Below are 23,840 nucleotides of genomic sequence, written 5' to 3'. Positions count from 1 at the left end.
AAAAAAAAAATTTTTTTTACAAATGTAATTTATGTATTTTTTAAAATTAATACAAGGGTACACATGATTAGTTTACACTGTTTGCATTTGTTAGGTAAGTCAGAGTTATAGTTGAGTTTTCACCATGGATGAAATTAAATCTTAACACACAAGCTACGTTACACACGGACAGTTTAATACAATTGTAATCCTAGCAAAAAATAAAATATGTACATATTAAAAAGTATAAGAAAAAAGAAAGAAATCACCCATTGCCATAGCAGCATGACATATTTCTTTCCAGTCTTTTTTTCCCCCCAAGGACAGGATTCATGAACATAGTTATAAAACTTTGTGTTGTTCATTTATTTACATTTATACTATACACATTTTTTAAGTCATTAAATTATTAATCTTTGGCTTATGGGGTTACTCATATGCTATAGTGGATAGACTATCCTTTACTCGGCATTATTATACTTGGATTTAGGTGGTTTCTAGGTTTTGCTGCTATAAATAACACTATAAAAAGTATCTTTAAATATATAACCTTTTCCATATTTAGGATTATTCTTTATGACAAATTCTTAGGTGGAAATACTGGGTCAATAAGAACAATTTGATGTTTTAAATACATTTAGCTAGACTGCTTTCTGTAATGATTATATTAATCCTCTTACTCATTTAACAAATATTTAATACATAAACAAAAGTGAACATAGGAAAGGTTCATCTCCTCATGTATTGTACGAATGTGTCCTTCTCCCCAAACCTTACCTGAAAAATAAGCATAACTTTAAATGATTTTACTAATTAAAAAGGTGCTTTAATATACATATACTTTTCTTTGATAAATAGTAAAATTGCACTTTTTTGCATGAATGTTGTATAATTATTATACTTCTTTCACTTATTCATTCATCCATTCAACAACTGAACATCTACTATGTGCTAGGCAAAGAGAAAAGAAGAGATTGGAGTATACGGTCAGAAAACATTAGGACCTGCAGAAAAGAAAGACATTAAATAAATTATACAATGCCTGATGTAATTAAAAACCATAGTAAGTGCTACAAGAACAGGAAGCCAGGAAGAGCCAAAGTTAGATTTGAGAACCAGAGAAGGCCATTCTGGGAGGTGATACTTAAGACAATATTTGAATGCTGAGTATGAATCATGAATGAGGCAGGTGAAAACTTATGGGTAGAGGACAGGAAAGTGAAAGGTAAGGAGGAAGGAAAGAGAGGGTAGTCAGGGAATGACCTTGTAGATTCCTCACATAGAGTAAGGCCTCATGATATGACTATCTGATGAATTAGCCGACATTCTCTGCACCAAGTGCCAATTTTATATTTTATTTATTTGTTACATACATTGTATGTAAGTGAAAAAGAAAGGTCAAAAAGGCCAGTGTGATGGCCCATATCTGTAATCCTTTGGAAGGCCGAGGTGGGAAGAATGTTTAAGGCCAGGAATTTGAGAACAGCCTGAGCAATATAGTGAGATCTTATCGAAAGAAAAGAGAAAGGGAACAGGAAGGGGAAGGAAGAGAAGAGAAAGGAGGGGAGGGGAGGGGAGGGGAGGAGAGGAGAGGAGAGGAGAAAGAAAATATTAAAAAGAAAATATTTGTTAAAAAGGAAGTTTCTTTGCAATTTTCATAATCCCAGTTTTTGCCTGTTAGCGTATCCTTCGCACAAGGGCCTATTTTCATTGCTTTCTTGTCCCAACTAGGTCGTTAGCCAGAATTCTCTACAAAAATTCCATCGGGTGAAAGGACTTGCATTTTCTAATATTTTCCCTGGGCTTCGTCCACTTTTTTTTTTTTTAATAACCACATTGTAATTGGTTTCTTAAAAGCTGTTCCAACCTAACTACATTTCTTCGCTAACCAGATCTCTAGTGATTAATATTTAATGATGTCATGTATTTTTCTCTCAGGAATACTATAAGTTCAAAGTTTATTAGACAAATGATACATTTAATCTTTTCAAATTTTAATTTATCCAACTACTCCTCTGGAGAGAAGGAAGAAACATGTAAACATGTATGCATTTCTGAAGCTGTGGCAGAAATATCTGCCTGAATTTGTCTCTAACCTAACAATGCACTGTCCCTGCATTTCTGCCCCACTTTGATTTCCCAGTTTTCCACTAGTAATCAGGAAAGCTTAATCTCTTCCTCATTAAACTTTACTTCAATTTTGAAGTCAATCGGGGCCATTTTAGATTTTAATTTCCAGGAGGGTGAGTTTTTGATTGCTTCTATCTATCTGTCTATCTTTCCATCCCTCATCCAAATACTCCACAGTTTGACACAGTGCCATCTGCAATAAGGAACTCAATAATTGATCACGTATATCATTTCTTGGCAAAAATGTAGAAGTTAAAATTTGCTATGGAAGCTGGGAAGAAGACTGCTACTCTCACATTCTCAGTTTCTTCATGTGAAAAAATTAGGGGGCTGGACCTGATCATGGCTAAGTCCTCTTAGATTTTATTATTCTAATCTATCTGGACAGAACCAATAAACAACCAGCACTTCTAACTCTGCAAATTGTTTTTACCACATGAAATCCAAATTGATGCAACCAGATGATAATCTCAAAACAACACTACCACATTAACAGACTAATGAAAATACTGTTAGACAAGGCCATTTGAAGCTCCTAGAGCAGTTTTTATAGTAGTGCTGATACATTTATCCTTACGTAATTTATATTTTATTGTGTAAAATTTAATATTTCTAGTGAATCACTAATGAAAAAGGTTTTACTCAATTTTTTTTTAACCTAGTTCAGATGGGGCTCCACATGACTTTTGTCTATTTTCAGAAACCAAATCTACTCACAGAGGATAAAAACTTATCATAAACAAACACAGTCTAGAGAATGTGCCACTGATTTAAGTAATAAAGGCAGAGATGCAAAGATATTTTAATGATGGTGTCTTATTGGAATCAATGCTTTTTCTCTAAAAGCAACTGTTTTAAAGGAAACAATCATTGTTTTAATAATTATATTATGGCATGTTTGTTAGTTACTAATAAGAAATTTAACTGGTATTTCTCATGCTTTTAGAACCTAGAATTTTGAATTTGGGATTATTAAAAATGGACTCTATGGGTGAATTTCTTCACAATCTTTCCTTTCCTAATATTCCTGTTGAGTAAATTATTCAGAAGGTTGAAATCATGTGGTTTGTTAAGGAATCTGGGTTTGGTAGAGTAAAGGCTCTTGTAAGTTAAAATATTAATATGTTCATTTATGTACCCATGTTGATTTCTGAATAAGCACTTTTGATGCATTATACTTTTTAGATTTTATAGCAAAGAAAAACCAATTCAATTGGCAAGCTTTTGTCTAACTTTTAAAGAACAAGATAAAATCAAATAATTAAATATTATAGCTGGAAGGTTAGTCTTTATCACTTCAAAAGAATAAAAATCTCTTCAGATTTTAGCATGATTTGATTGCCTACAAGGTTTTAGATGTGTCATATAAGCATTACTGGAAAAATAGCAACTAAATCTTTGTTAGAATCTCAGAAAGGCTGAAACTAAAAAGAATTTTTTTTTAAAGTTTTTAAAATCACCAATTTAACACATACATACACTCACTATATATTCTGGAATCAAAGATGAGGCAGACAGCACCTGCATTCAAAGGCCATACATTCCAGCAGAACAGCATCTCTCAGACTGCAATATTCACTCATGAAATACTACCATTTTCTTTATTTTTACTTAAAAATTAAGTGCCCTTAATTTCTAGAGACGAGAAGCTTTAAGGATGGCAAATTGCTTGGGACTGAGAGAAGCACAGAGCTGTCTGTATCTGCATAGCAGTTTACATATGATTCCTTACCCAAGCATGAGGAAGAGTGGTTATCAATGAGATAACTGGGGTATTATAAGGTTGAAGCTCTCTCAAGTCCTCCCATGGTTGCCACTGCTATTTCCAAGCAGTATCTTTAAAATCACATGAATAATACGCTAGTGATATATTTTAATAGTCATTAAAATAAAAATATTTATGCATCACCTACAATCTTGAGTTGCACAGCATACTTTAGAATCTACTGTTGTAGAAGTTTTAAGGTATGTGCAGAAATAGCTGACTTGAGAGAGACTGTGCTAACGGCCATTAATTGCTGGGAGCAAGATATAAACAAATCACAGAGATTCAATGAGGGAGAAATGACTTCCTGGAGCAAAACATGTAGCTATATCACACACATGCTTATGCTGAACAAATATGACAGAGAACTTTGGCAAACACTGCTTTCTGTAAACTCTGCTGAAAGCCATTATCAAGGCTTCCTCACCTACGCCATCTTATCCTGTAAAACATCTGCTTCTTTGAAAAGAAAATTGCATGCTAACTCTCCAAGTAGAAGTTAAAAATCATGACTTTCTTTTCCGGGGAGGATGGATGAGGAAAAACATGCCTTCTGTGATTTTCACCAAAAAATTCCAATTTTAATTAAAACCATATATTTAGCATGAGTAAAGGTAACAAATGGGGATTCTTGGACCAAATCATGCTCCACCGTGAATTCAGATTAGCAATGCTGTGTTACTGGCTGACTTTTGAACATTCTGTTCTATTTGAAACAGCTGGACAGCAAGGATGCTTATGTCCTGCAGAAACCCAATTAGGCCTGATGAGAGGCCATGCAATGCTTCTGTTGTCTACCAAGACAGAGAAAATGTGTTCGGTTCAGCTTTGAATTGAAACCTAAATTTTCACATCAGAGTTTTTCCAGTAAGCTTGGTCAACTTAATACAATATTACACTATGCTCCCACAATTGGTCCTGTTCAAATCTTGACAGGTTTCTAGAAATCCAATCATTTTATTCTTGGTGATTGCCACGGGAATAAACAGAAGAGCAACCCTAGCTTAGATGGACTGAAAAAGATCCTGACTTGCTAACTCTTTCCTCCACCAGCCGCGTGGTGGGGTAAAGTTTCCCTGCCTTCTTACAACAGCGACAGGATGAGAGAAGCCAGTTGCCAACACGACTCTCCTATTGCAACAGTTATGTCTGTCAACAGTAATACAGTCAGAGTGCCACCACTGACATGCTAGCAGAAGCCCTCTTCCAAACTGAGGTGTGGACAAAACACTACCCTGCACTTGGTCATCATCAACCTCTTTTCAAAAGATTCTTGAACATCTTCCTTTCTATTGGACCCCTAATGTGGTCCATGAGCGGGGGGCAGGGGGAGTTGCTCTTTATAGCATTTATTCCTTCCCCCTTTCCATTACAATTGTTTGTATGAAGTGTTTAAATTCCTAAAGGTTGATAATGGGTTTTCTTATGACATTCTCTTAAACCCCTCATACAGGATACCTTGTTTACAGTAAAAACCCAATAAATGTTTGTTGAATGTTGCATTTAGGAAAAAACAAAACAAAACAACAACATGAGTATCTTCCAATTACAAGAGGCAGAATTAAGATGACTAGGTAATGATTCCCTCCTTGAAGAACATGCTTTCTGCATCTTTATACGTCTCTCTCCCAACCCACCCCACCCGGTACTATAGTGTTGCACGGTATGGTAGCTATACAGTATGTTTGTTGCATTAAACTCAATCTTATATGCACTGATTTTCTGGAACCACAGTTTTCAGTAGAACCAATGAACTCAAATCCCTGTAATATGCCTTTTTTCTTTCCTTCTTTTTTTTTTAACATTTTCCTAACAAAATGTGGGGGAAGTTAACAGTTGCTGAAATAATGTCCTCTGAAACCGATGTAGTAAGGGGGTACCTTCTCTCTTGGTTTAAAGAGTTTCAATTTCTGTCATGTGAAGCATTTTCTTCAGGATGTCAATGATTAACCAGAGGTAGCTCTTTTGATTACCCATGAAGATAAGAAATGATTAACATAACTTTCTCATTACCCATCTAAGCGCATGCTTCTTTTGACACTGTCTCCCCTCTCAGTAAGTAACATTTATATAAAAGGCATATGAGCAAATGACCAGTGGTATCTACAATTGGAAAAAAATGTGTTCCCATATTTTCCACTCCAATGAATACCAAATTGAGATATTCCTGTGAGTTTTGTATTAAATTACTACATGATTTCAGGCCAGGCATCTGCTATGTATATGCGAACAATCTGTATATTGAACACTGAAATGCATCAGTTTTAAAATGTTTAAGTGGTATTAAATGTGGAACTTTGCCACTAGAAAATGTGCTTTGTGATCCTATTCTATACCTGCACTATTTATTTGCAAAATTTTCAAACTTATTTTTCATGTTGCTAAATGATCGCCTCTCTTATGAACTAGGCTTAATTTCCTCTTCAGCTGCAAATGTAATTTTATACAGAACTCCCAATGAGGCTACTTTTTGAACATGTTAAACATTCATAGCTTTGCCATATGCTGTTAGGGAAATTGTATTGATTTATAGCAATTTGGGTGCCACTAGACAGCAGTGATTTCACCTGATACCAAATATATCTGTACTGGGAAATAGTATTTTAAATCTTTCATCTGCACTAGACCTCCACTGAATTAAGAGGCATGTATGGCATTTATGTATTTTTGCAAAAAACTAACTTTTATATATTAAAAATACAGTTGTATACTTGGTGACTTCTAGAAAACAGTAGTCATATGATGTCTAAGTTTATACTGTTAAGAGCGTGGCAGTCAAGGACACAAATTACAGGAGTTGCGTAGAGTGAGCTTTCAATGCTGATTCAACCATTAAACAATGTTATAACCTTGCTTTCTTCAATGGTAAAAGAGGAAAAATAAGGGTGCCAACTTGACAGGATTGTTGTGATAATTAAATTTGATAATGGACATAAGGCATGCCAACACCTACAAAAAGAGCAACTTCGGGTGGTCTGTTCTAACACATGCTCAGTGCTGGGCAGTTACTGTTAGCTCCTGTAGCCTAAACCCTACATTTCTGTTTAGGATAAGTGGCACTTCTTTAAATGGTGGAGAAATACTTGAGTAGATAGGGACCTGATGAGAATGTTGGGAGGTGATTTAGGAATTTAAAAACTGCCATATGAGACAAGGTCATTACTACAGTCAATATACCACTTTATTAAAAACAAAGGTTAAAAAGGGAGAAAGTCACGGGATATCCTCTTCACAGTAGTAAGAGTATCAATAATTTGGCATAACTGTGCTAATTTTTGTTTGGAATGGAGACAGTATAGTGTTCATTTTAAGGATGCCACGGAGGGCTTATGGAAAGGAGCACTGTCTTTATACCCACCAAGCTTTCCATCCAATTACATTCAGCTTCTTAGAAATAAATGTATTTGGCCATAATAAGTGAACATATACAATGTAATGATTATCAATATATATTAAGAATCAAATTTTTAAAAATTATACATATTAAAATTTGTAAGAATAGAAAAAAGCCAGAGAGCCTTTAGTTTTTCTTCTTTTTTAAACTGACATTTGCATATGGACAGTCTAGGTCAGCACTCTCAATGGGGGCGCATTTTGCCATCCAAGGGACTTCTGGCAATGTGGAGACATCTGTAGATGTCACAAGCTGAGATGCCACTGGCTTCTCGTGAGTAGAGTTTAGGAATGTAACTAAATACCCCACGATGCACTAGACAGCCTCTACAGCAAAGAATCACCTGGCCCAAAAAATTATCTGTGGGATTTAGTCCTAAGGAACTGTGAACTTACTGAATTCCCAGCTCCAGGAGAAGAGCTGTTCAGGGTCAAGTGGACTGAAAATCACCCATACTCCAGATGGATATGGGGTAGGCTCTAGGGAATGGGGTGATTTTTATCAATATGGTCCAATCTTCCCAGTACCTGTGTTGGCTTCGTGGTAATGAACCATAAGCTGAAGGATGAGTATAGAAAAGAAAGACCGGAAATGCAAGGCAAAAGTTCACAAAGTACAACACGTTACTTGATTTACTGCAGACTTCAGTGCTGACAGGAGCTGGACTCATACATACGGCAGGGAAACCACCTCACTAAGTCTTGGACCAGCCAAAGGCTCAGGGGTTAACTGGCTCAGGATTTCTCTAGCAGCATCAGTTTCCACAGACAAGCAACATGTTAGGCAACAACGGCATAGACTTAAGGCAAAAAGTTACAAGCATGGTCTTTGGATTTTTGATCTCTGCTTCTACAGAACTGAAGATCTATTTCATATAACAAGATAAAGCTTCTCTTTTGCTGCAGGGGCTGCTTAAGAGGCTGTATCCTTAAACATGAATAATGCTTAATGACGAAAGAAGTACATAAAGAACATTACTTTGAAACTTCTGTTTCTGTACTTGGTGTCATCTTGGTGATGGTGAAGAGAATCTCTTTGAACTCTGTATTTAGAACATCTCCCATCAATTCTCTGGGGTGAACTGTGGGTATCCTGGAAAAACAACAAAGCTTCTGAATAGGTGAATGAAAGAAAAATCAGTGCTTGAAATTAGGATAAGAAAGTGTTGATATGTAAATAATAATATATAGGGTAATCATATGCCATCACAGAAAAAGAATAAAATTGTCACTGTAGAGGCTACCATAAAAATAAAATGGGTCCCACGTTACTCATTCAGATTCTTTTAAAGACTAGTCCCTCTGCCTATCTGAAATGATTAATATCCTTTAGAACAAGATTCGGGTAACAATGAGTTGTCCAAGGATGGTCTTTGATGATATCTGTCAATTTTGGATGGTGTGTCCTTTGACATAATACTTGATACCAAAATATGCTTATTAAAAAAGTGCTACCTTTAAAACTAATGCTCTTTTACTTCATTTGTCTTTAAACAACATCCTAATTTTTAACTATTATATCATGTAGATTCTTATACTTATTAAGGATATTTCCTCTGCCCTTATAAGAAAAAAAGATCCAGGCCAGCCCCATATACCGGAGGTGGTGGGTTCAAACCCAGTCCCAGCCAAAAACTGCAAAAAAAAAAAAAATTTTTTTTTCAGGTAATAAATTAATGAAGCCAAAAGTTCCAGGGCCTTTCTTTCTTTCTTGTTTTCCCCTTCATTTCTTGGGAAAGGAAGGAACACGACAAACAGTTACTATGGTCAATTATTTAGACATTTCTACTCTGATTTAGGAAGGAATTAGAAGAAAATGAGAGCAAATGATTTTGGAATGTAAAAAACAAAAAATCATCTCTGGGATTTAGTGCCCCAGATAGTCTCAAGGGACCTTAAATTTATTAAATGCTCAAGCTGAAAGGGGTATTAGAATTCCAAATTCTTATTTTTTATTAAACAAACAAATAAAATACCCTAAAAACTAGAGTTTAGGGAAGTTAAGAATGAGGCAGAGTAGGCTTAGAACCCAACACTCTTCTCTTTCTATCTTATCAAATACATGTTTAAGGCTTGGCGTCTGTAGCACAGTGGTTACAGCACCAGCCACATACACCAAGGCTGGCGGGTTCAAACCCAGCCTGGGCAGGCTAAACAACAATGACAACTGCAACCAAAAATAGATGAGGATTGTGGAGGGCACCTGTAGTCCCAGCTACTTGGAAGGCTGAGCTAGGAGAATCGCTTGAGCCCAAGAGTTGGAGGTTGCTGTGAGCTGTGATGCCACAGCACTCTACCGATGGTGACATAGTGAGACTCTGTCTCAAAAAAAACAAACAAACAAATACATGTTTAAAATATGGGATTATATAGCTGAACTACTTCTTTCAAAATGAGGTGAAAGAGTGTGAGCGAGACAGAGAAAAACAGAAAGAGAATATGACTACATTTAAACAAGAATAAAGCCAAGCCTATCTAAATAAAATGAGGTCTGTGCTCAGAGTCATAGGCTATAGTACTACCAAAAAATAAATGTTCTCACTGGTATGCTAATGATGTTAGTTTGGGTAGGATCCATAGAGACAACACTGCCTAATTCCCTCATTGTATGGATGAGGACGTAGCCTCTGAGATACTAGGGATTTTGTCTGGTGCATGAGCTATGACCAGAACGTAGGCCATTGCATTTATGTTCATAGCATACCAATTTATATAAAGTTTAGATGTAGATATTATCTACATCTAATAATGTAAAGGCTTTATGCATTTTCATTTAGGTTTATGTCTAGTATTTTTATTAAATGGATTTAAATCAACCCTTTTTAACACCACAAATGGATTTAGGGTACACACTGAATGAGATTCCAGATAACGGCAGCAGGGCACAGCAGATGGGCTCTGCTCTTGTACCCAGAATTAGATTCCACTTCCAACTAATTTAACACACTCCAAGCTTTGGGGTTCTCATCTATAAAACGGGGGAAAATACTGTCCATCTACAGGGCATATCTGAAGATTAGAAAAACATGCAACATACAGTATTTAGCCACTGCTTGCCATACAGTGTGTACATAATTTCAATTTTTATGTATTGAGAGGCACAATTCTGAAATTTGAAAAATATTCTCTGTCTAAATCTTACTATTTAGGCATCTTCATATGTGAGTTTATGTGTATGTAAGTATGTATGTTATAGATAATCGTCAGCCCATAGGATAAAAAATAATAATAATAACCCCCTTTGGTAACAGTAGAGAATATAACTGTTAAATTATATGTATGAATATTCTGTCCAGTGAAGACAACTGGGGAAAAAGTGATTTGTCAGTAGAAGTTAAACTTTATATTTTTATGGTGCTATAAAACAGGCCTCTGCTTCACAGTGACCAAGTGTTTCCTGTTTCCTAAACCTTCTCTTGCCTGCCCTTCATATACTTAAGATACCTTATGTTAGCTACAGAGAAAACAGTTGAAAGAATATGGGCATAATATACCGCCCACCATCTCACGGGGTTAAATGAAGGTAAAGGGAGATTACATCATCTTGACATCATCTTGGACACTGGTTTCATAATCTCTGATGGAAATTTAAGCCACAAATATATAATCAAATCATAAGAAAGAGTAAACACGTTAGTAAAATACACTTGAAACATTTAGTTTCGTATTTGTGATAGTCTAGATTTTTGGATGTGTCAGTTCAACCTTGGATCTCACTCGGAATGGAACGCCAAAAGATGCTTAATGAGATAATTTTACAATACTGCAGACCTTGAGAGTCTTGCTTCCAATGAACCAAAATGACATGATTTGGCTATATTCCTACCTACCGTATCCTCAAATAATATGTTAGATTTAAACAGAATCTAAACATAACATAAATTATATATTAAGGCCAATGTGAAAGAAGAGATTACATGGTTTCCAAGGGGAAAACCCTTGTCATTGGTAACTTCAGCCACGTAGGGTCAATACCGCGTAAGTTGTTAACATTTTACATCACGCATGTATCCCTAAGGTGATAAGGAGATATTCTCTGGACAAGACTTCATCTGGCAGGACAGGGCAACAGGGTTATTTGCTTTGTAGCTCTCCTCTATGAAGAACTTTAAAAATTACAGATGGCAAATTCACACATGTAACTAGCTGGCTTGATAACGAAATACTCTGTGCTTAGAGTTCTGTCAATATGGAATGGATTCATGGAATATGAAATCTAAAACTCTAGGTGGATTTGAATTCATATGTCACTGTACAGACAAACCTGTGAAGCACCATATCTCTAAAACAGTACTCGACAATTTGTAAAAGAGATGACAATTCATAAATTAAAATTGCTAATCAAAAAAGGTATATATTGCCAGTCTAATGTGTAACCTCCTTTAATTCTTAGGTTTTCTACATTATTGCAAAAGCTGTAGGGATACAACTGAGCTTCTAGTGGTAAGGGTGAAAGTTTCTACCTTCCTATGTTGTGCTTTAAATAGATTTAAAATAATGAAACTTACGTATTTCATTTCAAGATTTAAAATAATGAAACTTACATATTTCATTATATGTAATGAATTTATTCACAAATGTCAATAAAGTCTGATTGGTGGTGTGTTAAAAGTCCCCAATGTGTTTTGATACTTCTTTCCTCTCTACACTTTTCTCTGCACATCAGGAAGATGTCAAGTATTCTCATTCAGATAAAAATAAAAATACAGAAAGAGACAAGTCAACTCTTTCTCACTTTGAAGTCTTTGAAATCCTGTAGTAGGCTCAGTTTCTCAGGCACAGACTCCAGATGGTCCAAGGCCACTCGGGTACTCTGATCAAGAAAACATAAGGAAACCAAACATTATAAAAAATTGATTAGCGCTCTCAAAAATTCAAATACTAAACATCAGTTTGGTATAAGCAGTTTGAGCTGTAGATTTAGAGTCAAATGAGAACAGACATAATAGTATTTGTAAGATAAATTTATCTTTTTAAATCAGAAGAATTATTTCCTCTCAAAAAGTATATGAGATGCAAGACTGACTCAGATATAAAAAGTCTTCCTGGATAATTGCTTTCAACTGATAGGCTATGAAACTTTCTATAGAGCATTTCATATTAGTTTTAATTTACAAAACTGCTTCAGTGAACATCAGAAATAAACCACAAGGTAATCCTGAGAAATAGATGAATTTGCAGTTATTTATCTACAGAGCATATTAGAGATTCTCAAATGCTGCCATTATAAAGAAGAGCTCGGTGATTATTTTAGTTAAAAAAGGAAAAGGCAAACTGTTCTTAAAAGTCTTGGGAGAAATATATGAAATTAAACATTTGCAACAGGGACACAAGATTCTGTTGGTTATAAATCAATAACTTAGCATGTAATCGTTGATTAGCTGTCACTGTTACACCTGCCAGTATAAACATTAAAAGGGAATGATCAGAAAATTATTTCTGATAGCCAATGTGAAACAAGAGGTTAAATGGCAGAATAACCTTGAAAGCAGAGGTGGTGCGAACATAGTGTGTATCATATACAACTCTGTATGCAGTCCTGTTTCAGAGCCAGAATGTATCAGGCAAGCAACAGGTGTCAGCTTTTAATTTAATTGTTCAGTGAAATAAATGACAAACCCTATGGCTGGTGCATTGGGAAGATCCATGTGCTCCCCGCATCTCCCATGTGAAAGGTTCTGACACTGGACTGCTAAGCGTGTCATTCTGGACTGAGACAAGACTCTGTGTGCCCCCTCTTCCATCCCAGACCCCACCATGAGAACCCTGAAGGTCACAGGCTCCAGACAGCACGACGACAGAAGAGGAGAGCCAGCCACCACATTGGACATCACGGGAGTGAGACGGCACCTCTATTGTGCTAAACCAGAAAATCTCCAGGGTTTGTCAGTTGCCAATGCACAACACAGCATTAATTACCACAAATAATACCTAAATTGAGAATTAAATTAAAATGTAAGCTAATCAAGTAGTCAACCAGCTTTGGGGGGGACAGGGAAGGCTCTTGATTATGAGTATGTAAAAATTTTTTCTCAGGAAGAATTCAGTTTTCCTTCATTTAGCCTTCCTATTTGAAATCATCTGTCCCTTTGCCCACTCCAGAGATGGTGGTCTACGATTAGCATCTGCCATCCGGAGATTCACTGATGCAGTTTCTGCAGACCATACACTTGGTCTCCTGCAGGGATGGAGAGAGAGGTTTGAGGGTCTAACTCTTCATTACAGACTCTATGTACCCATTTCTACCATCTCCTTCTGCAGTAATTGTGCCAATTACTCCCATTCAAAAGCCCTTCTCAAATTCTGTGAGGGTGAATGATACTCACTTTGCATTGCTACCCCCTTGACAAGTAGCTGAGTTTTACCTCTTCCGTTCTGAATCATTTTACCACATTCCAGAGTTCTGTGACTTGGAGTACAGATGTCTTCTAGTTTTGACACCTGCAAATTCTTGTTTCTATCTCTTATCCTTATTTTGTAATATGATTTCTGAGATAAGGGCAGAAATACCTTAATTTTGCCATTTTGAAATAAAAAGTCCTATGTGCTATTTCTTCAAGTTCATAGTTTTCTTTTTAATTTAATATTTTGTTCCTTCTGTTAACATTTATATTATGGTTAGTCTTTTGTCTGCATGTACTCACTTAAACTGCCATGCATTTTAAATGACTTCATTCAATGTTTTCACAGATAGCAAAGATTCATCAAAATGACATGTTCCATAATATAGGCCACAACCTGAAGGCTTAGGAAGGCAAACAGCTTTTTCCACCACATATGATACATTTATCTAAATAATAAAATTACAAATTTTCACAACAATTATTTTGGCCCTTAAGCAATAAAATATAAAGCAATGCCCTGATGATTTTAAAGCAAAATTTTGCATTGAGTAACATTGTCTTCATCAACACATTCTGATAATGAAGTACTAAAACTTTATTTTCTGGGCGGCGCCTGTGGCTCAAAGGAGTAGGGCGCCAGCCCCATATGCTGGAGGTGGCGGGTTCAAACCTAGCCCTGGCCAAAAAAAAAAAAAAAAACCTGCAAAAAACCCTTTATTTTCTTTTTTCATCCCAGCATTTTTCTCATTCAAAAGTAATCCTCTGAACCTGGGTTAAGTATGTTAAACTCATTTTGTTTTCGAAAGAAGCAAAGGTTCTCTTTTCCTACTGAAAAATCTAGCGTGTTATGCAAATAATTTTGCTTGAAATTTCAATCCACCGCGTGATTGCTCAAAACCCCTTTTTTCTTACATGTGCTCACTTGCTAGTTTTTGACTTTTTTGTTGTTTTGGGGTGGCTATTCAAATGGCTATAGTTTCATGAATGAACCTTGAAAAATTCCCTGGCTTCTTTAAGTGCACTTATTTTTACACTCCTCTATCCCCTGACTTCTCTGCTCTGTGTCGCCATCAATTGTTCTTTACACTTTCTCACCATGTATTCCGCTTGTGGCTTATTTTATGTTCTATCTATGTGCTGCTTCTAAATATCTTTCTCAATATTAAAAACACTTTTCTGGTGCACAGGCCTTTCTTTTCATCCTCATGTTCTAGTCACTGAGTTACCCACAAATGTGTGTCGCTTAGATATCATAGAAAGCGCTGCGGGACACAGGAGCAGAGTAGCACACCTTCCGTGCATCCTCTCCTTTCCTCGGGAATAGTTAACTCACTCATCACTAGCACGCATACGCTAAAGACCTAAGAATTATACAAAGAGAAAAGTTAATTGATCGTATTTTAAGGAAAGTGCATGTACAGATACTGAGATTTCTAGGTTATCTGCAACAGTAAAATGTGAAGTAAAAAAGACGTTGTGTCTAGGCCACAAAATTATCATTAAGTGATATTTTGAAGAGTATCTTTATTTTCTGGTTTCCCGGCCCTGAAAAGTGGTGCTGAAACCACCACTTTGGGGTATAGACTGGAGAATACGCACAACATTGCAACTCTGTTTTGTTTTGTTTTGTAACGTGTGAGATTAGGTGGGGTTCTGTGATTAGAATTCTGTCACCTCATCTGTCATTTCAAAATCACTCTTCCCCCAGAGCTAACCATGTTAGAGAGATAAGATTCGTTAGCTGGCAAAAAGTCTATAAATAAGGAACTTAGATCCCAGAGATGCCAAGAAAGTCCTATACTGTGTTATTATAGATCCTTGCGTAAAATACCATGTGTAGGGCTAGGAACAGTTTTGTTTTATAAGTTGGTTAATTTTTTTCTACCTTATATTATTTAATGCTTTAAAGGGCATAGACAAGTCTCCCACTATTAGAATTGTGGGAGCAAAGTTCATTATAATGATGGCACCAGCAAATGATAGGTGCTTAACTGTTTCTTAATTTTCTTAATTCTGTTTTCTAGAATAAACAAATCAGATGCCCACAGAAAATTTTAATAAATGTTTCTCCTTGAAAATGTTACAGCATACTACAGTTTGTATCCAATGGCAAAACAAAGAAAAGTTCACACCATTTCATAAAAGGCCGACACACTGAGCATGTCTGGTGGATCTCAGAGGCTTGGCGAGCTTAACCTGCACTGGCCTGGAAGCAGCGGAAAACGAGCTGACCAGTTAGTTCATCCTAATCCCGTTTAGTAGCAGAAAGAAAAACTGAACCATAAAAATGTCATTCTCTTGTGAATACACTTCTGAACCCCTGCACTACCTTAGGAGGTAGTTGGACACTATCTTTATCACCATGACACGGATGAGGTTTTGGGGACAACAGAGTGGCAAAACTGGGGTGAAAATTCAAGTAGTGTGAATGCAAAAATGGCAGTGTTCTTATTACAAAAATATTTCCAGGTAAAAAGGAACAGATGGCAACCAGAAGCTATAAGCGTGAGCACTTCATGTAAATTCCTAATGCCTCTCCAGCTATCAACTCATAGCAGCCAGATTTTGAAGATCTGCCCTTGATAGACTTCTTTTTTTTTGAGACAGAGTTTCACTGTGTTGCCCTTGGTAGAGTGCCGCGGCATCACACCTCACAGCAACCTCAAACTCTTGGGCTTAAGCAATTCTCTTGCCTCAGCCTCCCAAGTAGTTGGGACTACAGGCACCCATCACAATGCCTAGCTATTATTTTTGTTGTGGTTGTCATCATTGTTTGGCAGGCCCAGGCTGGGTTCAAACCCGCCAGTCCTGGTATATGTGGCTGGCACCCTGGCTGCTGAGCTATAGACACCGAGCCAATGGACTTATTTCTGAAAGGGGAATTTTAAGATGAAACCATGAAGAATTTCATCTCATTGGTGCTAAAGAATTTGTGTTCAGGCCCAAGCACACATTCACACAAGGGATCTGGATAATCTGTCTGTTGATTGGAGGATGCTCACTATGAGAAGAGGGTTATGAGGCTGACACCCTGTGTTCTTTTCTCATAACATGTAGCACTAGCGTAGCGTACCTTGTGGCCTGCAAGAAGTTTGAATAAACGTTCACTGAATGAAGATAAAGGCAGAGTTACCATGTTCTAAAAAACCCACTGAATCTTGACCTCTTTATTAAAAACTCAGAAGCACAAGTGTGCTATTTCATTTCTTTTCAGGATCAAGTTTGGTAATTCACAGAACCTATCTATTAAATCTGTGGCTTTTGCAACTACAGATGTGTTCATATATCCATTGACAAGGGTTAAAAATTAAGCTGCCGGCTTCACCATTCCAAAATCTTCAATATGCCCCAGACTCCTCTGGAGCTGAGCTGTTTGTACTGGTCCACAACACATTTTTCCTTACTAGTTCCTTTGTTTCTGACTACAGGGAAATTGAATAATATAGTATGACAACGTAAGTGGCAGCAATTAGAAATTAAAGTGAGGAATGCAATTCTTAGATTCCTGTCTCCTGTAGAGAAAATTTAAGAAACAGATTTAACCATAAACATATTTTAGTCTATATACTGTTCTTTGTAAAAATGCACGCTTATTTTCTTATGGTGTTATTGAAATCATATGTGTTCTGAGTTAAAATGATGAATAAATTAAAGGAGATGCTGTCTATATTTTCATTTTAAAAATAAGTGTGTGTATTTTTGGCACTACACCCATGTTAAATAAACAGGGTTATGAAGCAGTTTTTTGGGGGGGTTCAAAAATGCAATTCTATTTCATTTGGAAAGGCATCTGCTGCACAACTTTCTTGACAAATGGCTAAACGGTGGTCAAGGGACCTGAGTAAACATGTCTCAAGGACAGGAAGGGTGAGATCATGAAAAGGATAGACTGTGTGCCTTTTCACTTGTGTAACTCAAGCCAACACAGCTGTATTGGCTTCACAAGGCCCTGTTTTCCAAATTGTATAAGACACAAGCTGGAACCAAACCCAACAGTAGCAGAGAGCAGGCCAGCAAGGTCACGTTGTTGAGGTCCATCCTCCACGAGCCCCAGCTGTGAGGGGCTCAAAGTCATGTGGCTTTCTTGGAATATCAGAAGAGTCCTCTATTTCTACACTGTGTATTTTAAAAGAGGTCTAAAAATCAGACACTCATTGAAGTGTTCCTAGTGTCTCAGGGCACACAGGCTCATTACATATAGAACATAAGGGCAGGTAAGGCTTGTTAAATAAAAATACTAGCTAACATGGCAATGTGGGATCAGTGTCTACATTGAGGCTAAACTGTAGAAGAAATTTTGTCAACAACAAATTCTATTTGTCTTCACATAACTCCATTCAAGTCAAAAGTGGTAGAAGATCTCCTTTAAAACATTTAACATCAAACATTCTGAGAATAGGTAGCACATCTTTAAAAAACTTGGAGAAGGAAAGCTTCCTAGGTATTTTCCAACTCTAATTTGCTATATTTTTAAGAGAAGAACTATATGAAACAAGAATCTGCCCTTTCAGATTATTGCTTTCTTCTTTCTAGACATAACTAAATTCTAAGTTTTAGTTAACTCGTTATCTTACTATTAGATTAAAAAGATGTAATGTATTCTCCAAATGTGTGAGTTCTTTTCAATAAAAAATAATAAGAAATGAGTTGAAAGGAAAATAGAATAAAGAATCATATCTCTTTCTCAGTGATTCTTGAGATTGCAACTTTTAATATTGTTCTTGCAACTCCCTGACATCAAGAAAAAATAACACATGAAGACAAATGAGGACTAGTTTAGTGTTGTCTCTGTACTGAACAATAAATTAGACACTTAAACTATTTTACAAGGAGTGTCTTGAGATCTACAATCTATTTAATTGAAGTCACTTTATCTCCTAAAATTGAACATAAAATGTACTCACAACGGAAAGAAATTTAAGAGCATTTTCAGGAGAAAAATATGATTACATGTTAAAAATGAGCAAACAGTATAAGCAAGGGCTTCTTGGAAGCAACTAAGTTTAGCAATTTCTGCTAAGGTAGCACATAGAGAAATTATGTTTCTAGGTGGCTGATGAACAGTGGCAAAGGGGAAGATACGCTGAACTGGAAATCAGTCATCCCTGGTTTGTGGATATTCACAGTTCCAGCAATGTCACTTACTTGAATTCTGTGGTTTTGCTCTACCCTTCAGTATTTTATTAGCAAATGGGGATAAATAATGATGTTCTTTTTCTTTTTTTTTTTTTTTTGCAGTTTTTGGCTGGGGCCAGGTTTGAACCTGCTACTTCCAGTATATGGGGCCAGTGCCTTACTCCTTGAGCCACAGGCACCTCCCAATAATGATGTTCTTATACCCACAGGGTGCTGTGATTATCAAGTAAGAGAGTGAGTATGAAAGGGCACCAAAAATGGTCAGATGCTTTCCAAATAGCAGACACTGAAAAAATGCTGAGTCTGTGAGGTACTATCAGCTCCAATAGCACTCAACTAGAGAAGAGGTCAGTGACAATTTAAAGCCCGGCTAATAAAAACTGGTAAACAGAGGACAAAGCAGGAACAAGGCAAACTTAATTCAAATTACATCCAATATTTAGAAATGCATTTACTATTCCATGGACATCATCTAAAACATGGAAGTAACAGGTGTAATGGCTCAAAAGTCACTCTTGTACACACTGTGCCCTCCGTGTAGAATGTTCCCTCCAGTGTCCTTATCTGGTTAACACCTTTCTTCACAGTATTATGAGCAGAGGTCACCCACCTCTAACCCCTAGATTCTACTGTTAACATTATATTTACTTCATTACATACAATCCATCTCTCCATCCCTGTCTGTCCTTTAATCCAATTTATTTTTAGGAAGCATTTCAAAGTAAATCACACGTATTACTGTACAAACCCCTAACTACTTCAGCATGCAAATCACCAACTCTAGTTCATGGCTTACTTTTTTTTTTGGCCGGGGCCGGGTTTGAACCCAACACCTCTGGTATATGGGGCTGGTGCCCTACTCCTTTGAGCCACAGGTGCCGCCCCATTGCTTACTTTTTAAATGTCAAACTTACATGTAAGGAAATTCACAGATCTTAAATTAACTGGTTAGATTTTATTGTCTTTCACCCCTCAGCCCAGGCTCCCCTGCCTTTTCTGATCCTGTCACACAAGCTTTCCATTGCATCGTAAACCCCACTATGATAACACTTACCACAGCATTAAAATTTATTTGTGTAACTTTTAGATTAATGTTTGTGTCAACAGTAGGCAACACACATCATGAAGGCAGGGAATGTGTCCCCAGCACTCCACCCTGCGCCTGCCACAGGAGAAGTATTCAATAAATGCTGCTTAAACAAATAAATGAATAATATTTGATTAAGGAAAGTTTTTCACATTTCCCTCAATCTGCAAATATTTACTGAACACCTCAGACACTGTTCTAAAGGTAAGTACGGTAACAATCTCTGTCCACACAGAGCTTACATTTTAAAGGAGGAGAATCTAACAAATTCATAAAATGTAAGGTTGCCATAAATGCTCTGGGGAATAATGGAGGTTGGAGGGGTACTGAGTGATGGGGTTGCTACTTTAGACAGTGATCTGGGATAGCTTCTTTGATGTGAGGGACTGACTGATGAGAATTCCTGGGGGAACGCAACGGGGATAGAACAAACTAACAGCAAAGGCCCTCAGGAGGGGATCTCTCTGACTTATTGTAGGAACGAATGTCCAAGAGCCTGGTGTGGCTGGGTAAGTAGCTCACTGTAAGGTAAGGCCAAAGATGCCTGGGGCAGGATCTTAAAGAGCCTCTTAGGCCACCAAGATTGTGTATATAATTCTCAGTGAGATAGGTCATTTGAGGATTCTTTTCTTTATTTAAAAATTTTTTTTTTATTAAATCATAAACACATAGATCATGTATACATTAATGAATTAAGGGGTATAATATGCTGCTTTCATACAGAATTAGGAGCATTCACATCACACTGGTTAATATATACCTCATCTTGTTTACTTAATTATTGTGTTAAGACATTTATATTCTGTAGTTAATAGATCCGACATGTACCCTTGCATTATGCACCATAGGTGTGATCCCACCATTCACCTTCCCTTGATCTGACCTCCCACCTCCCCTCTAACTCCAGTAAGAGTGGCTCACATAACAAAATCCCAAAACTACAGATGTTGGCATGCATGTGTAGAAAAGGGGACACTTCTGCCCTGCTGGTGGGAGTGCAAGCTAATATGTCCCTTATGGAAAGAAGTATGGAGAATACTCAGGGATCTAAAAGTAGACCTGCCGTTTGATCCTGCAATTCCTCTGCTGGGTATATATCCAAAAGATCAAAAATCACTTTATAACAAAGATATTTGCACCAGATTGTTTAGTGCAGCTCAATTCATAATAGCCAAGTCATGGAAGAAGCCCAAGTGCCCATCAACCCATGAATGGATTAATAAATTGTGGTATGTGTATACCATGGAATATTATGCAGCCTTAAAAAGATGGAGACTCAACCTCTTTTACATTTACATGGCTGGAGCTGGAACATACCCTACTTAGTAAAGTATCTCAAGAATGGAAGCAAAAATATCCAATGTTCTCAGTACTATTATGATGAAACCAATTTACAATCACTCATACTTTCATTTGAGGGTTCTGAGCAGAGGATGACATGCTCTCATTTACTCTTAAAAGTAACATTCTGGATGTTGTTTAGAGAATGGACTGCTAGGCCCTTAGCCCTAACCAGGAGAGGAACTTGTCGAGTTCAGGGGTGCTGTGTGAAGGTAGGTTGTACATTTAATTCCCAGGCTGGGACTTGCTAAGCAGCAGCAGAAATCCAAGACCCATCTCAACGGGTCGTTTGCATGTAGCTCCATGAGAAATTTACTGGGAGAACAGACTGAATCCCCAGAGGCCCCAGGGTGCTATACAAGTACTCCTGATTTATTGAAAATATGTTTGCTCCCTAAGAACATGTCTTATTGTTTGAAAATGTCATAAATGTCCATGAGATGTGTTCTCTATTCATAACATATTATTTTCATTGTGGTAGCCTTCTGTTTAAGGATAGGCAGTGAGCTATAGTAAAAAAACATTGATATGAAATCAGTAGACGAAGGGTCATATCTTAGCTTTGACATTCCAGTTGTATGAATCTGGGCAAATTTTTTGACCCAAGGATCTCAAAGGGTTTCTAAATGGGAAAAGGGAATCTGAATAACTTTTACAACCTTTTTTGGGCTCTAACCTTAGCCCACTATGTATGTTTGAATTTTTCTCATAGTAGGATGGGATCTGATTTTTAAGCTTAAAAGATTGGAAAGAGTACCCAAGAACACCTGCGGGATGGAAAAAGTTTCACTTTTCTATGGTAGAAAGTAAAATTAATGACTCTATTAAAAAACAGGAAGAAAGATATTTTTGTCTCCTTGGGTGTTTTCCCCATCAAACTACCAACTCCAAATATTTGTCATTTTGTATTTTTAGAAAAGATGCTTCCAAAAGCAGGCAACAAATTTGCTTTTCATTTTTTTTTTCACTTTAGAATTGACTTAACTTCAAAAAAAAAAAATGATCTCCCAGTTTCCCCCTTATTTGAATACTGCTAATTAGCTTCTGGTTCTATTGCCTTAAATGTTGTTTTGTACTTCGGCTTCTCTCTTAACAGCTTCTATGCCATTATGACATTACACATGCAGCTTCATCAGTCTGGAATGTTCTTTACACGCGGCTTAAATTAGCTCACTGATTCTCCTTCTGCAAGACTTGGCCTGTTCACTACATGCCCTAACATGGCAGCTAAGTGCATGGGCTCTTGAGCCAGCTTGCCTGAGTTTGAACCCTAGTTTAGTTACTCACTACCGTGTGTCATTAGGGAAATTCCCATCCCTCTGCACTAGGACTCAGATTCCTCATTTGTAAATGGAATGATCATAATACCAATTGTGCAGAGTTGTAAGCATCAAATACATTACCACGTGCAAAGCGTGGTAATGTACTTGGTATCTCACATGATAAATTTCAACATTATGAAAGAGCCTTATTATCACAATGACAAATATACGTTTAGAACTGTTGTGGCAAGAAAAATATAGCAAGATGTTTTAAGTGTAGAATTTAAAAACTGACTATTTAAAACACAGGGAATATTTCTGAACAGACTCAAAATGAAAGGAATGGTAATTTGAAAACATGGATGAAGAAGGTGGGGACAGTGAGGTTGAGTTACGTAGCCTGGACAGAGAAGGTGGGGACAGTGAGGTTGAGTTACGTAGCCTGGACACAGAAGGTGGGGACAGTGAGGTTGAGTTACGTAGCCTGGACACAGAAGGTGGGGACAGTGACGTTGAGTTATGTAGCCTGGACACAGAAGGTGGGGACAGTGAGGTTGAGTTACGTAGCCTGGACACAGAAGGTGGGGACAGTGACGTTGAGTTACGTAGCCTGGACACAGAAGGGGGACAGTGAGGTTGAGTTACGTAGCCTGGACAGAGTTAAAGAGAAGAATGAGAGCAAAGACTCCAGAGGATCTAAAGAAGGGGCAGGAGACAGAAGTGATCTGAAGAGCAACCTGCTTCCTGGAGAGAAGTCCACAGGGGCTGAGCCCTGCAGGACAATGATGGTTACGCAGACTGAGACATGCTAACGACGATGTCCCTGAAACCTGCAAAGCCCTCACCCCAAGTCCTCAAAACACCTGAAGTTAGCGATCACAATTGTCTCTTTTGTATTTAACATGGAACAGAGGGGCCTGATAAAAAACACTGATTAGGAATGATAATTGTTCTGGCTGAGTTAAAGTCCAGGCTAATTTACTTAAAAGCACCTTGGTGAGGTGAACATAATTAATCTTCTCTGTTCTCAAAATAAAGGGTTATTTTCTTTTTAAGAGATGTCCTGTGTTCTCAAAGAGAATGACAAAACAAATTAATCATTTTCCATTACTCCACACACAGCACTTGGATGTTGAAAGAACAGGTGAACAGTTAATCTCCCTATATGGATGAGTTTCTGGTGACAGGGAAATCAGATCTAAACAGAAATCAGGCAAGGTATTTTATTTTTATCATTGTGGCATTGAACCTCAATTCAAAAAAACTGCAATCAATTCTGCTTATATTTTTAAAGTTTTCTTTCATAATTAATCTTTTATTGAACACTTAGAAAACACGCATTTGGATTTTGTACAAAGCGTTCCCTTGATGACCGCTGCCAAAGAAGATAGGAGCAGAAACTA

General features: G+C 37.1%; 1 protein-coding gene and 1 long non-coding RNA gene across 3 annotated transcripts in view; one reads left to right on the top strand and one right to left on the bottom strand.

Annotated features, from left to right (window-relative positions):
- CEP128 (centrosomal protein 128) overlaps window positions 1-23,840 on the bottom strand; it is a 428,651-nt gene that overhangs the window by 8,577 nt on the left and 396,234 nt on the right. The window contains exons 24-25 of the mRNA XM_053602694.1: window positions 12,003-12,080; window positions 8,247-8,360 (exon numbers count right to left, since the gene is read on the bottom strand). Coding sequence (XP_053458669.1) covers window positions 8,247-8,360; window positions 12,003-12,080 — 192 coding nt within the window. The remainder of the gene's footprint in view (window positions 1-8,246; window positions 8,361-12,002; window positions 12,081-23,840) is intronic.
- LOC128594150 (uncharacterized) overlaps window positions 1-23,840 on the top strand; it is an 86,280-nt gene that overhangs the window by 41,098 nt on the left and 21,342 nt on the right. The window lies entirely within an intron of this gene.

The sequence above is a fragment of the Nycticebus coucang genome, chromosome 9, assembly GCF_027406575.1.
Source record: "Nycticebus coucang isolate mNycCou1 chromosome 9, mNycCou1.pri, whole genome shotgun sequence".
NCBI lineage: Eukaryota > Metazoa > Chordata > Mammalia > Primates > Lorisidae > Nycticebus > Nycticebus coucang.
This window is presented reverse-complemented; position numbering and strand designations above follow the sequence as displayed.